At 43.0% G+C, this 14,469-nt stretch overlaps 1 protein-coding gene and 1 long non-coding RNA gene across 2 annotated transcripts; one reads left to right on the top strand and one right to left on the bottom strand.

Moving 5' to 3' along the window:
* The first annotated feature begins 3,680 nt into the window (after positions 1-3,680).
* LOC123977360 lies at positions 3,681-9,763 on the top strand. The gene is made up of 2 exons (XR_006826635.1): positions 3,681-3,979; positions 8,977-9,763. It is a non-coding gene; the product is annotated as an uncharacterized LOC123977360 (long non-coding RNA).
* Positions 9,764-11,205: 1,442 nt separating this feature from the next.
* Positions 11,206-12,100, bottom strand: LOC123977351 (claudin-20-like). The gene has a single exon (XM_046059977.1). The coding sequence runs from the start codon at positions 12,040-12,042 to the stop codon at positions 11,206-11,208; it is 837 nt and encodes a 278-aa protein (XP_045915933.1). The 5' UTR covers positions 12,043-12,100.
* Positions 12,101-14,469: the final 2,369 nt, after the last annotated feature.

Raw genomic sequence — 14,469 nt, 5'->3', positions numbered from 1 at the left:
TAGGTACTGTGCCCCCTCAGGGGCCAGACCCACAGTCGCCATATGGCGGGGCAAGGGTGAAGAACCCGGCCCTGCGCCTGGGACAGCAGGTCTCTCCTCAGAGGGACCCGCCACGGCGGGTCGTCCAGGAGCGACATGATGTCCGAGAACCACACCCGGGTTGGCCAGAACGGGGCTACGAGCAGTAGGCCGACATTGTCCTGGCGGACCCGCTCCAGAACCCCGGGAGCAGAGCGACTGGGGGAAAAGCGTACAGACGTAGCCTCGGCCACGAATGTACCATGGCGTCCAGACCCAACGGGGCTGGAGGAACGAGAGAAACCATAGCGGGCAGTGCGTAGTCTCTTGAGACGCAAACAGATCCACGTCTATGGGGCCGAACTCTTCGCACAAGAGCTCCACCACTTCGGGGTGAAGTCTCCATTCCCCGGGCCTCAGCCCCTGCCTCGACAGCAGGTCTGCTCCCTGATTCTGCGTCCCCGGGAGATACATCGCCCTGAGCGACATTGTTAATGTACTCTGCATTTGGAGTGATGCATTTAAAATTGTGCATGTATTTAAGATTGTGTAAGAGAGAAGGGATGTTCATTTATTTTGAGTGTGGCCTATATTTGGCCTTTAAGCGTAAAACATTTAAAGTATTATATCAACATGAGCTATAGAGACCTGCATGATATGTTGGCCTGTTTTTTTCTATACAATATTCAAGTCCCCCAGTCTTTAACTTTTCCTAAGAGTGTGTTATGTAGCCTAGGCTACCACCCACTTTTGTTAAGAGGTGTCACGGTCAAGATAAAGGCGTCATTTATGCATAACCGCCAGCGGGTATAAATGTATCTCTATAGAGAACGCAGTCATTATTAATTTCTCACCCATTCATCATAGTTTCATAGAGGAGACATCGTGTTTTTCACAATGCGCCGCTATTACAATGGCAATGCGCCAAAGTAAAAGCGCACCTGGCTTTGAAAGGGAAATGACAGTGATTGGTGTATTGCATGTTATGCCCTACACACCCATGACTAATTCACAGACTAAGTAGCCTACGAACCATTTTCTTTCTGCTGTCAATCTAGCAAAATTGGAGTTGGCCACGCAACGGCGCCATGTGCCATGCGCCTCATGCAGGGAAGGGCCCTGTGTATTGATATATATATATGAACCTTTGCCCTCTCCCCACTTTTAACTGCCCGCTTAGTCACTTCATCCTGGCACCGGGCCTGGAGGACAATACCTGTTGTCTGAAGGTTCCAGGTAGAGCCTAGCCTTCCCTGATAGTGCATGCACCTTACTGCTTTGCCTCACACCTTATCCCACAGTACATGAACACTACTTGTTTCAAATTTAAAATTATGACACTGGCATCCATACTTCAATTATTATAATTACTGTTACAACTGTCACACATTATTTCATTTATTTAAGTGTATTAACTGTACATTATTTCATGTACAAAACAACTTTAACATTAGTAACCTTCTTAATGATGTTTTCATGAATGTAGGATATGATTTTAATTTGTTAAACTGTTTCTTGTGTAGTGTAATCATTTTGGTTAAATAAAACCAGGCAAGACTAATCATATGTTAATTGGAAATATAGGAGCCAACTTTATCTCTTTTACAAAAAGAGAGCTTAAGCAAAAGAATGCAAGCAGAGGCAAGAGCAAACAGCAAAGCGTCTGCACTGTAAGAAAGCAGGAAGTGAAACATTAGCGGCATCATTGTTAGTTGTTGGGATGAGAACTATGAACAACAGACATGACAGGCGTTATCTACCCTGCTGCCATCAGCTGTTGGTTTTCAGGCTGGGGTGTAGTTGTTCACATACCACAGAGCATCCTGTTTGTCTCAGCTCAGGAACGTCACACTCAAAACAAAAACTAAAATGAAATGTAACAACAAAGGAGTTAATTGGGGTATTACTGAAAGAGGAAATACAATTATAATTTTAAAAAAAAGTAATACTGAATTTTTTTTTTTTTTTGTGGTTTTCTGTCAAATAAAAACACACTCACCTACAGTTTATTTCTCTCCATGGTGTATCAAGAACTGACGAGTACAAGACATAATGTTTCATTGACATCATCGTACAAGATGTGAGTATAATATCAGTTTTTAAGTCATCTTACGTGGAGGTGGATCTGCAGATTTTGGCGTTTGTCTTCCCATTGCTTGAAAGTTATTGATGACCAGTTGTACAAGCATAAACAAAACCAAATCAAAATAAATGGACATCATAGAAACCTCTTACCTTTGGTCAGCTAAGATAAAGTGAACGAATGTAATGTGACTGATGGCAGAAATGTGGCAAGTTAACCATTAAAAACTGATGTGATATACACACCACTTCCACTTCTCCCTGTTTATAAATTCACTGAGAGTGAAATACGTGACCTACCAGATGTCCCCTCAACTTTCACAAGGCCAGCTTCTGTTTTTCCCTTCAGCACCACTAAAAATGGTCTAAAATCCACAGTTTCATATGGCTTTTCTTACATTAATAGGTTTTAATGTCCCCAAATACTGGCATTCTTCAGTTTCTAATGTTTTAATGATCCACGACTGCGCTGGCGGACCTGTCAGCTGCAGCGGAACGCTGTTTGTGTGTCTGTCAGTCTGGGGCAAACATAAAACAAGTCAATACTGATGGGGATACCAGCGGCCCCTCCCAACTTGGACTGATCCTTGTTTTTGCTGAATTCCGATTGGCTCAACGATTGAAGGAGTTGACTTTCTGGCTGAAGTCAGCCAGGGTTGTGCAACAGAGACGGTAAATGTGGCGAAAAGAAAGAAAGAGAAAAAGAAATGTGTGCTGCTGAAAAAATAAGAATTAAGAAGAAAAATCTGATCAATCTGATTCATTTTATACAGTAAAACACTATTAGTATTAAAATAACTACAAACACACATAAAAGTCCTCTCCATCTCAAAGTCCCGGGCTGAATTGGACCATGGTCCATTGCCGGGATTTGCGGCTTGACGCGAACTGCCAGATTGTCCATAGTTCGGCCAAAACGTCCAAGAACCTCTCCCTCTCCATTTTTGCGTCTGCTGGGTCCATATTTGTTTGGGTCATTCTGTCACGATCGTGGTGTGGGTGAGGCAGGTTGGAGGACCCAAACGCAGGACGCAAGGCAGGAAGAGGTACAGTACAAAGCGGTTTTAATGAATGAACCAAAAGGCGAGCACACTTACAAACTGAGTGTAGCTATGTTACATGTGATATCATCAATATGCAGGTTAAAATCCCCAATGATTAGGGCCTTCTCCAGTTTGATGATAGACAATAAAAAGTAAGTAAAATCAGTCAGAAAGACGCCAGCCGGGCCTGGAGGATGGTAAATTAACACACATTAACACATTAAAATGCGTTAAAAGTACCTACTCTGAGTAAGCCCACCACCGCAGCGTGCCATGCGGGGCGTCCCAGTAACAGAGCAGCCAACAGGACAGAGCTCATTTAAATGAAAATACTCATTTTCCCTTTGCCACATTTCAGTTAAGAACATAAAATCCATATTCTCACTGGTAAAAAGCTCGTTAAGAATAAAAGATTTGTTAGTAATGGAACGAGCATTGAGCAAGGCAAACCGGAACGATGCCGGCAGGCCAGCATCCACAACAGCTGACGGAACTAACCGTAAACAGGTGGCACGGTCACGTGATCTCCAGCTGGAGTGAGCGGTCAATCGCTCGTCAGACAGCACAGTAACCATCGGTAGTGGCAGGTTCGCGTTCCCATTAACATGTCGCTGAGACAGAAGAGGTTCTCCTCCAATGGGTAAAGACATCCAGGGGCGCTGCAGCTAGGGAGCATTTCCACCCGCATCCTGGAGGGAAACTGGCCATAACCACCGGGTTCGTTCTCCGCACTGAGGCCAGAGCATCCCCATCCAGGAAGGTTGCCGCATCTTGACCTGAGCGCCAGCTCTTGGGATTACCAGGGCCCCTGGTCATAAACAGAAGCCGGTAATCAGGTGAGGAGGGAGGACACACGAGCCGGGGCGGAAAAGTTTGTTTGTAACTTTCCCAGCTATCAGAGAGTCCTTCCATAGACTCTGATGTCCAACAACGAGCGTCAGTAAGAGCAGCAGAGACACAATCATTAGACGTTAGATATGATATGTGAACAAAACACACCAGTACAAACACTGAAAGTTGAGACATATGCGACGCAGCAGCGGCCAAGACAAACACAGGCACCATCTTGCTTTGATGGACCTCTGCGAAATTTGAGTTCTTCTGGCCGGCCGTCTGTCTCTTCCTGTGACTAGGCTTAGAACTAAAGGGGACAGAGCCTTTTCTGTCAGAGCCCCGAGGCTCTGGAACTACCCGTCCAAGGAAATAAGGCTGTCAGAGTCAGTGTCCTCTTTTAAAAACACACTTTTATCGGAAGACATATCCTGATTTTGTCCTGTTTGCCTGTCATACGAAGATGCTATTTATTCCAAGAGGGTCCAACTGCAGACCTCCACTATTAGGCTGGTCAGGACAGGAAATACACGCCAAAACTACAAAATAAAAGCGTGCAATTTGACAGGAAACACATAAAAAATTATAAAGTTTAATCACGTGGACATAGGGGGAGGGTTTTTGTCGTTGATTTATATTTAATTATTTATTCAACATTGTAAAGGGAAACTAGCAGGCTAATTCCTTAAATATAGCACACTGATTTGAGCCTATTCTACTTAGCACTTAACATGCCAGTGTAGCAACAAAGCCAACTGCATATCGCTTCAATCGTTCAACTATTTTTTTTACAGGCACTATTTATTTATTCTGTCAAAATAGGACGTTAACTCCGCCACATCCATTCACAGAAAAACATCGTCCTTAAGAGTGTAACTTAGCCTCTCTTCCAATCTTGTTTAAAACACACACACACACACACACACACACACACACACACACACTTCTCATTCATATTTTCCCTTTGAAGAGTAATATACTATGGCATTTTACTGCTATCAGCTGAATTTAATAGGAAAAAACGGACAACTGTGGGAACCGGACTACTGGTGGAGATTAATAAATAAATAAGTAATAGCCTAAGCCTGGACAGAAAGAGAGACAGAGACTTCATTGATCATTACGTGGCCAACACTTTCTCTCACACACAGCAGCCCACTACTTGCCCCAGATGTGTGAAGTGGTGCGCAGCATAGTTCATTTGGAAAAAGTCTTTACTTCAGTGTGTTTATCTTATTAATATAATGTACATTTGTCATTAAAAATACCCTCCTTATGGACCGTAACTAGAACCCTGCTGGACTATTTGGACTACAGCTTGTGGACTATCAAACTGTAGAATCTGTAAAAATGAACACACATGCAATACAGCATGTATACTTGTATCGATAATGTAAATATCTACTTTTTAAAAATGAATGGAGACACAATAGCCTACTGTAATAATACTTTTACTTTATTCACTGTATACACACAGGGATTACAAAGGAGGTGGCGACATTGACTGATTTGCATTATGCAAAACATTTAAAGTCTGAATGCATGGGTCTTGGCATGTTCCATCAAATTATCTACCACTATCAATATTTGTACATCTAAATCATGCAAATTAGGATATCCCAACAGTGGCTGTGGTGAGAAGTAGAGGAGTAGTATCTTTATGTGGATAACTGTTTATATAGCCGTGTGTCTCACTGCTCCAAAACAGCTGATTCAAAACTATCAACTCGTTATGAATCCTGAAGCTGCTTCAATCAGCTGTGTTGAAGCAGAGAGAGATTTAATCATTAATTAATCAATAAATTTCTCCAGGAAAGGGTTGGGAAACACATGAAAAGAAGATTATCACACAGAGCTTATTTTCTGTTGCCAGTAGGTGGCACTGTGACATTGCATGAATATTGGCATGTAGATGTGTTCAGGACAGAAATGTTATCAAACATGTAAAGTGTGGTGCAGCTGTGAGCATGTGCACTGCAGTGACAACAACGTCCTGTGTCTTGGTGAATCATCAATTTTTGACGCCATGGACACACCCTTTGATGAAACCTCACAGACCTCACACAACTTTTTACTCTCAATACCTTTAGATCGTACAGTGAAACTTTGAAATATGATCAAACTGATTTAGTAGTTGGAGCTTGTTAAAGTATGTAAATATAAAGTATGAAAAATGGGCTGAAATTGCACTTTCAAATCAAAATGGCTGACTTACTGTTACTTACTTTCCAAGAGGCCTTTTTTGTGCGTCTTGGGATAATACAGTACATATGCCTCAAAAGTTTTGTGCATGTAGGTCAAACATGATGCAAGGGCCTCTTCTTTGAAAGGTCACTTCCTGTTGCCAGTAGTAGTAGTAGTAGTAATATTTCTCTTATCAAATTGGATAGAGAAATGTGGTAGAGATATGAGCATGTACACTTAAAGGTTCAGTGTGTAATATTTCTGAGGCTCTATTGACAGAAATGCAATATAACATCCATAAATATGTTTTCAGTGGTGTATAAATAATAATGAACCATTATGTTTTTATTACCTTAGAATGAGACATTTATATCTACATAACCGCGGGCACCCCCTTCTATGGAGGTTGCTGTATTTTGTCGTCATGTTTCTATAATAGCCGACAACGAACAAACAGCACTACAGAGCGCGTTTCATCATCACGGCGTTCTTCTTCTGCTTGTACAATTCCGGTAGCGTAGACACCCGTCACTACATTGAATATGTACGAGCAATGAGCGAGCACACGTGTTATTTAGCACGAGAGCCGACAGCCTGTGGATCTTTATACCATGAAGCCAGACGAGTCGGGACAGATACAAGCTGACGGAAATCACGGATGTTGTGGATTTTCCCAGATGGAAGGCTATAATGTGGGACAGATTACTGTACTGTGATGGACCAGGATGCCGAGCTGAAGCCTAAGTTGCTGCTGTGATAATGTGCTGCTTTCGGGCTGTGTGGACACTGTGTTAACCAACCTTAGCAGCATCAGTATTAGTTGTTGGGATGAGAACTATTAATTTTTACTATTATAACTATTATAATTAGTTTTCATGCTCACAACTAAGAATATCAACAGAATTAAACTTTTCTGCGTACCTTTTTGGTGCAACAGTCAGTGCTGTTATCCACCCTAGCCTGTCTGCACATTCTGCCTTCTAACACGCTGCGGACAGAATTGATGAAACTGGACTTTCCAGCTCCAACCAGACCATCAAGAAGAATCCTCAGCTTGGGTTTGTAGTTGTTGACATACCGCAGAGCGCTTTGTTTGTCTCTGCTCAGGGAAAGAAACTTTAAATCACACTCAAGACAAAAACTAAAATGAAGTGCAGCAACTGGGTATTTAATTGGGGAAAATAATCAAATCAATAACACTGAGCTTTATAGGTTCCTTCTCGTGCCCAGAAGGATGGTTCCCTCTTCATCCTCTCATCAAAGGGAGGTGGTGATGGCGCAGTGGATAAAACCTCTCAAAGCCCACCGTGTTGCCCGCTTGAGCAAAGCTGCTTAGATCGTGCGGACCAATATAAATGTTTAAATTGTTGTCATTATGGACACACATGGTTTGATTCTCCACAAATCAACTGCTCAGTTACGGAAACAATGAGCACCAAAATATTCATCATTCTGACTGGCATTGTAAAGGAATTAAAGGCCTGTCCCAACAATAGGCAGGGTGAGTTAAAAACCCAGGCTATTAAATTAAATTAAATTTTTAGGTATTTTAAAGTAACTTTAACACAGAGATTAAATAAAACCTTACTTTACTAAAACCAGGTAGTTACAACAACAAAATGTACTTAGAGTATCAAAAGTGATGGGCCTCAACTGCTGAAACCACAACAATAATATGTTTGATTTCAAAAATAAAACTAGGGGCCCTGTGAAGGTTTCAGTTCAGACATGTTTTTATTTGTTGACAGATAAAACCACAGTGATCATTATCTTAACCATGAATCCAGACTATTCCCAGCTGATCTGGATCAGTTACATTCTCATTTTAAATTAATGTGAAAAATGCATGTTGACGTCCAAGATCTTTGTTCCAAGAGGATAAATCAGCAACTGAAGATGTGATGAAAGAAAAAAAATATGACAAAGGGCTCAAAGTGAACTGCAAAGAAATTAGTTTCAGCCAACACATCATCTTTTGTCTTTGTAACGTCAAATTACTTATTGCTAGGGTTCGCTAGCTAATTGGCCCACATTAAAATCACTCATACTCCCAAAATTAACTTCATGTATTTGTTTTTACTAAATCACTACACGGAGAATGACTTTGTTCACTTTTGTAGTCATAGTTGTTTTTCTGTCTTTACAGGACCTGAAGTCCTGCTAAAAGCACAAAAACATTTCACTTTTAACAGCCAAAAAAACACAATGTTTTTTATTTTCATTTTTGGCCAAATGCAGTCCCATATTTGTGTATTTTAGTTCAGATGGGAGTTGTTCCTTTCCACTGTGTCCAAGTGCTTGCTCAAGGGCGAGAATTGTTTGGCTCATTAAATAATATTACAAAGAGTACGGTCTAGACCTGCACTATATGAAAAGTGCAATGAGATATCTTCTGCGCTATAAATAAAATTGAAGTACACAACATGTTTCGGTGGAGAGAAAACTAATACAAACCTAAATGTTTGACCACAAAATACATTTTTATAGTTAGATTCAAACTAAATTGTGCTGTTGTACCTTTAAAAAAACATTCAAGTGCTCTGGCTTTGGGTTGAGAAAACGGTGTGACCATCAAAACTGTCCAGCTGACCTCCAGCGAGGTCTGAGCAGCAAAGCAAAAACAGACATACAGAATTCATCTGTAGATATTTTTTTTTGTCCTTGTGCCTTGTATTGATATTTTAAAGCTTGTTTTCTAGCTGCTGGAGCATGGATGTGTCCTGCTTCCTACATGTCAGGTTTGACAGTGAGGCGTCGCTGCAGCACTGACGAATTGACTCGTGTCTCTTGTAAATCGTTTTTTTTTTTTTTTTTTCAGGTTTGAAGCGTTTCCTGAGAGGCGGTGTGGGCGTTCAGCTCAGCAGTTTCTTTCCTTTTTATAGGTGTTGGCAGGTTTGATTGACAGCTCACCTCAGGTTAGAGGACAACCACCCACCAACTGCACACAATACTGTGGAGAGTCCAGGCTGCATCAGGCTGCAAGTTACATCCTGCAAATGTCCTTTTCATACAGCTGGAGGAGGCTGGTGGAGTGGGGGTGGAGGGTTGTGTGTGCGGTGTGCATCCAACCGTGGCGAGAGGATAATGGGAAAGCAAAGAGCATCATTACCTCTCCATGCTGCTCTGCACCTCTCGCCTCCCCTGAATGCTGGGAAAAGACGGAGCGGACGCCGTCGTTTGGAAGCTTTGGATCTGGACTTGTTTTTGATAACAGTGAATTTCAAAAGATGTCTTTATTGCTTCAGGCTCGAGTCTCTACGACAGCACTAACTTTAAGCTACAGGCAGCGTCTAAAGCACGGGCAGCATGCACCGAGGCTCAGGAAGCTCATGAAACAAGCTGAACTTCTGTTGGGTTTCTTTTTGTCAGAAGTTAATTTTGTCCTGCTGCTAAACAGCAACTGTGACAAAAATCTTACAGAACATTTTCAGAAAGAAAAGAGAATTAACTTTTGTTTAAATAATTTAGTTTTCTTTTAGATGTAACCTACATTCAGCCTAGAATGACAACTATTCTAGAGTATTTAGCTTGAGTCCTGCACACATTGTGTTGTGTTCTTTTGTACAATTTCTTTTTACTTTTGTAAATAAAACTTCTGAAATGTCGGCGGCTCTGTCTTTACATTTAGGGTTTGAACAGAGCAAAACCAAAACCAGGGAGTGTTAAGTTATGATATCTTCTCTCTCTCATATATATATATATATATATATATATATTTTATTTGTCTATTTTCCATAAAAGTGACGTCCACGGGGCAGTTTGAACTACACCAACACAAAGACGGCTGAGACAGAAGTGTCTTCAGCCACCAGAACAGGTTCAGTGTGTGAACTCTTGTTTCTCTGCTGTAATAATTTAAGACACACTCTGTGATTCACATTACAACAAGTCTTACAGAAGATTCTTTAAATTTACTTCTTTTTTTTGTTTGTTTTTTTATAGATTTTGACCTTCATATCTTCTGTTTTAGGTAGTTTTTTTTACTTAATACATATCTTTAATATTGTGAATATTATTTGGATTATTTGGGTAGAAGTAATGAGGTCTGGATTTTTTGGTATTGATATATAAAACTTGAGTCATTTATCTCTAACAAGTCTAATTCTGTGTGTAAATACATCACTAAGTTTATGTGCAAAACTTCATCCTACATTTATAGTAACTGTAGTAGTAGTAACTACTGATTTTCTGAATCAGTGTGGGAAAAATCTAATTATGATAAGCACAGTATAATCATTTAGTCTGACATTATTAGCATAATATTTTGTAATTTGAGGTATGTTGTGTGCAATTTAAATCCTCAGTTTACACCAGTATTTAACAGCATTTCGATTCAGTGTGTTTCATATTACATCTTTATGTCACTAGTATAAATAGTACTAGACTTAATGGCACCAGTTAATATCTAGAATATTCTTTTTGTGTTCCCACGTTCAAGTTTAACCTTCTACACCACCAAAGTTTGGGTTTCTAGAGCGCTATATCAAAATCAGAAAGTGTATCTCAAAGTTACAGTATATCCTGTGTTTTGTCCTCTTTATTTATTTTTTCATAAAATACATCTCTAACATTCAGCTTTTGTTTAAATATTCTCATGTTTTTTTTTATTTGGTTCGGGTGGTGAAATCCTGCTCACAGCCCCAGAAAGCTTTGGGCCGGCCCTGCCTGAGCACTACTTTACCTCAGGAGGCCGATCTGCAGCTGGATGGCTTTTCTGTTTCAGGCAGAGCTCAGATTTGTTTTTTAAGATCAGCAGCTTCAGCTCTTTCATGTTTTTGCCTTCAGACCTTTGGTGTGGGAAAGCTGCGTCAGATCTGCAGGCAGTTTTTAAAGGATTTACAGCTTCTTTTAAGCACCTCTTTTCCTCACAGAGCTCCTCTGTTTTTCGTCTCCTTCCCCAAGACGGTCGCCTGAATCCACAATCTGTCATTTCCAACATTTGGTAATTATTCCCCCTCAAACACACCTCCCCCACCTTACCTCCCCCTTTACTATGAGCCAGAAAGCTCAGCTGAAAACTCCACATTTCCCCGCTCAGCTGTGAGGATTAAACGTACTCCTGGAGGCTGTAGCTGTCTTTGATGTCTTTCGGAGGGAGTTTGGAGGGAGACAAGTAGACCTTCTTCTGCTCCTGACCCTGTTCAGGAGGTTTCTTCTGCTTCACTTTGTCCATCTGCAGCTGAACCGTCTTGTTTTGCCTGTTTTTCGGCTGCACGTCCTCCGTCTGCAGCTCCCGCCTCCGCTGCTCATGTGGGCACGTTAGACGTCTGTCGGGGTCAGCGGAGGAAGCGGAGGAAGCGAAGTCCGGTCGTCCGGATCTCTTTCCAGGACATGACAAACAAAAAATGACCCCTCCAGCCAGGAGGAAGCCGGCGGATATAAACGTCACGCACAGAGCTCCTCCCGGCTGATATTTGCTGCTCTCCGGCAGGTCCGTGGTCAGGAAGACGGTGATGACTTCGTTGGTGAACCAGGATGCGGGGACCAGGCAGAGAAAGCTGGCCAGGATGAAGCAGCCCCCCGCAGCGATGGCTGTGTGCCCCTTTGCTCGGTGGCTTCCCCCCCAGCGGGTACATTTAAGCCCCAGGGAGGCGAGGCAGAGTCCGAACAACGCCACCAGGCAGGACAGAACCATGGCGGCCCGCGTGGCCTGCAGATACCCCGGCAGCGACAGAACCGAGTTCTTCATGGTGCAGCTGAAGACCCCGGAGCTGTACCAGACGCAGTCCATCCACAGACCCTGCATCTGCGAGATGGGGGTCATGATGCTGGACCAGGCGTTGATGCTCACCTTCCAGTTGGGCAGCAGAGTGGCCACGGTGGTGCCGAGGACGCCCAGGAGCGCCAGGGCGAACGCCAGGATCTGAATGGCGGCGGACAGCATCGCTCAGTACCCCCCCAGCCCCAGTACAGCTCCGGTCCGTGTTGGCGCGGCGGCGTCCCGGGCAGGTCCTGACAGCAGATAATTCCTCAGCGCAGGCTCCAGCGGGCTGCAACCAGAGGAGAAATGAGAATTGAAGTGAGCGTGGGAGCGTGACGGACGCACAGCTGAGGCTGCTGGTGGGAGTGCGTTTTCCTCCCTCAGTTTTGTGATTTCTTTTTTAAAGAGGGGTGGGGGGGGGGGGGCGGCGAGCATGTGTGAGCTCGCTGATTGCCTGCATTAGTTACTCCGCAGCTGATGTGGTGATCATTGACACTCAATTATGTCCATTTAAAGCTGCAGAGTCCCCTGGGTTTACTCCCTGTGAGCTGCAGGAAACATCCCCACAGAGGAAAAACTCACAGCTCCCTCAGAGTGAAGTTATTTCTGCAACAAGAGGAGGAATCAGCCGTCTCTTCAGGTTCAGTTGTTGAAAGCTGGAATATTACCTGAGTGTCTGGCAGCGTCTCCTGAAGTGATTCCTGAGGACGAAGCAGAGAAGCAGAGTGAATGAAAACACAGGGTTTGTGGGTTAACAGCCTCCAACTATCCTCTCTGCCTGCCGTCTCCCTGGCAACTGTACATACAGTTTCATCCCATTCTGCGTCCTGGAAAAGATGCACCAGGCGTCCTTTCTTTCTTTTTCCCCCCCTGCGAGCTCGCTCTGAATAACAGAAACCTTCGTACGAACACAGCCGGCCGAAGTCTGGTTCAGGAAACAGGGTTTTGTTCCTAACCTGAAGGTCACCGGCTCTCTGCCGAAGGAGCCGCAGAGCAGCGTTCTTATCTGATGAGTTGATGGCGGGGTACGGCAGCGCCACGCAACGCCGCAGAAATGGTTCTCCGCCTTTGACCACACAGCCGCTCACCTGGAAATGACTGTTTGATTGTTGTCTTTGGACAGTTAGATTTAGTCCTTTCGCTCTGTGTGGTCACTGTCACAGAAAGAGTTTGAAAATGATAAAGAGCACGAAGGTAAAATTAGTGATTATCACTGATAATATCTGCGTGTCCGAGTGCTTCGCTTTCGAAACCTGACAGAATCACTGGTGCTTCTAAAACAATCAGCACGCACCATCGGGGTCGTCATTTTCGTTTGGTGATAAAACCGCTGAGCTGTTCTTTGTCCAGCTGCAGTGTGAATCAAGGTGTCGCCCGTCATGTGACTGAAGAATCGCGCACTGCAACGCAGTGATAAGCGTCCGCAGCCCGCCCACCCGTAATGGGACCCGGCAGTCAGTCAGTGGCAGCCTGTTATTACCATAATCCTCCAGTCTGGGTCTTATCAGCCTCAGACCTGCACAGACAGGAGCAGCTCCCACCAAACTGCAAACAATAAACACACGTTTTCACCAACCAGCCTCCCTGTGGGAAAGTATCACGTTAAAGTCCCCGTGAGCTTCATTTCAACCATCAACACTGCTTAATGAATGTTGTCATGTTGAGAGAGTAACTCATGACAAACAGACCACAGCAAAGACGACTCCGTTTCCCACCAGAGAGACGCAGCGATGAGGTCATCGTGTACGCCAAACCAGGAGTTACTGCAGCTTTAATGCGGGAAGATTTCTAATGGAGGTTCTGTACTGTGGTGAGATAAAACAGTGGCTCCCAACGTTTTCAGCTTGTGGCCCCCTGTACTTTTATCACAGCCTGTGGTCTTTGTGTGGACAAATAGGAGCTATTTTACACAGATTTAGGATTTTAGGAGGTCGGGGCCCCTAGGATGGGCACCAGATATTTAGATGGGGGTTTTATTGTGGTGGCACACTGAGGAGGTCAGTGTGACTGAGCAGTTCTGATCTACTGGTTAAAATGCTGCTGGTGCAACTAAACCAAGACCAACAGGATAAAACACAATAAAATGATACCAAACCCAAACGAAAATATATTTACTTGTTACAAAATGTACATAAAACATGAAGGTATTTAGTGCCCTAAACTGAAAGGTGAGGTTTTACTAAGACAATAAATGATGTCATGTTTTTATATAGTCTGGGTTATATCAGTAAACCTACTCATACAGGGTAACTTGTTTATGTTACATAAGTTAACAGTCTGCTTCTTTTCACATATGGCACCTATCAAATATGTTTGTTTTTTAAATCCAGCGCTTGTTGTTGCGGAGGTGGATGGCTGTAGGTTACTTTGGACAAAAGCACCAAATAAACAATAACATAAAAACATGTATTTTTCTAATGAGATCTGGTTTAGTAGCATTTTCTCTTTTGTATTAAGTCAAAGGACTCTCTGACGTCATCAGTAAAATTGAATCCAGAAGACAATCCATAAATAAAATTTGTTACTGCAACTTCGGTTGTTTGTTGTATTTAAAAGATTTTAGAAGTCTTAAACCTCAGATGTCAGAGCGTCCTTGAATGCATCGACAGG

The sequence above is a fragment of the Micropterus dolomieu genome, linkage group LG10, assembly GCF_021292245.1.
Source record: "Micropterus dolomieu isolate WLL.071019.BEF.003 ecotype Adirondacks linkage group LG10, ASM2129224v1, whole genome shotgun sequence".
In the NCBI taxonomy this organism is placed as follows: domain Eukaryota; kingdom Metazoa; phylum Chordata; class Actinopteri; order Centrarchiformes; family Centrarchidae; genus Micropterus; species Micropterus dolomieu.
This window is presented reverse-complemented; position numbering and strand designations above follow the sequence as displayed.

Coding starts and splice junctions, on each gene's coding strand:
- LOC123977351 (XM_046059977.1), bottom strand. CDS start 12,042: ATGCTGTCCGCCGCCATTCAGATCCTGGCGTTCGCCCTGGCGCTCCTG.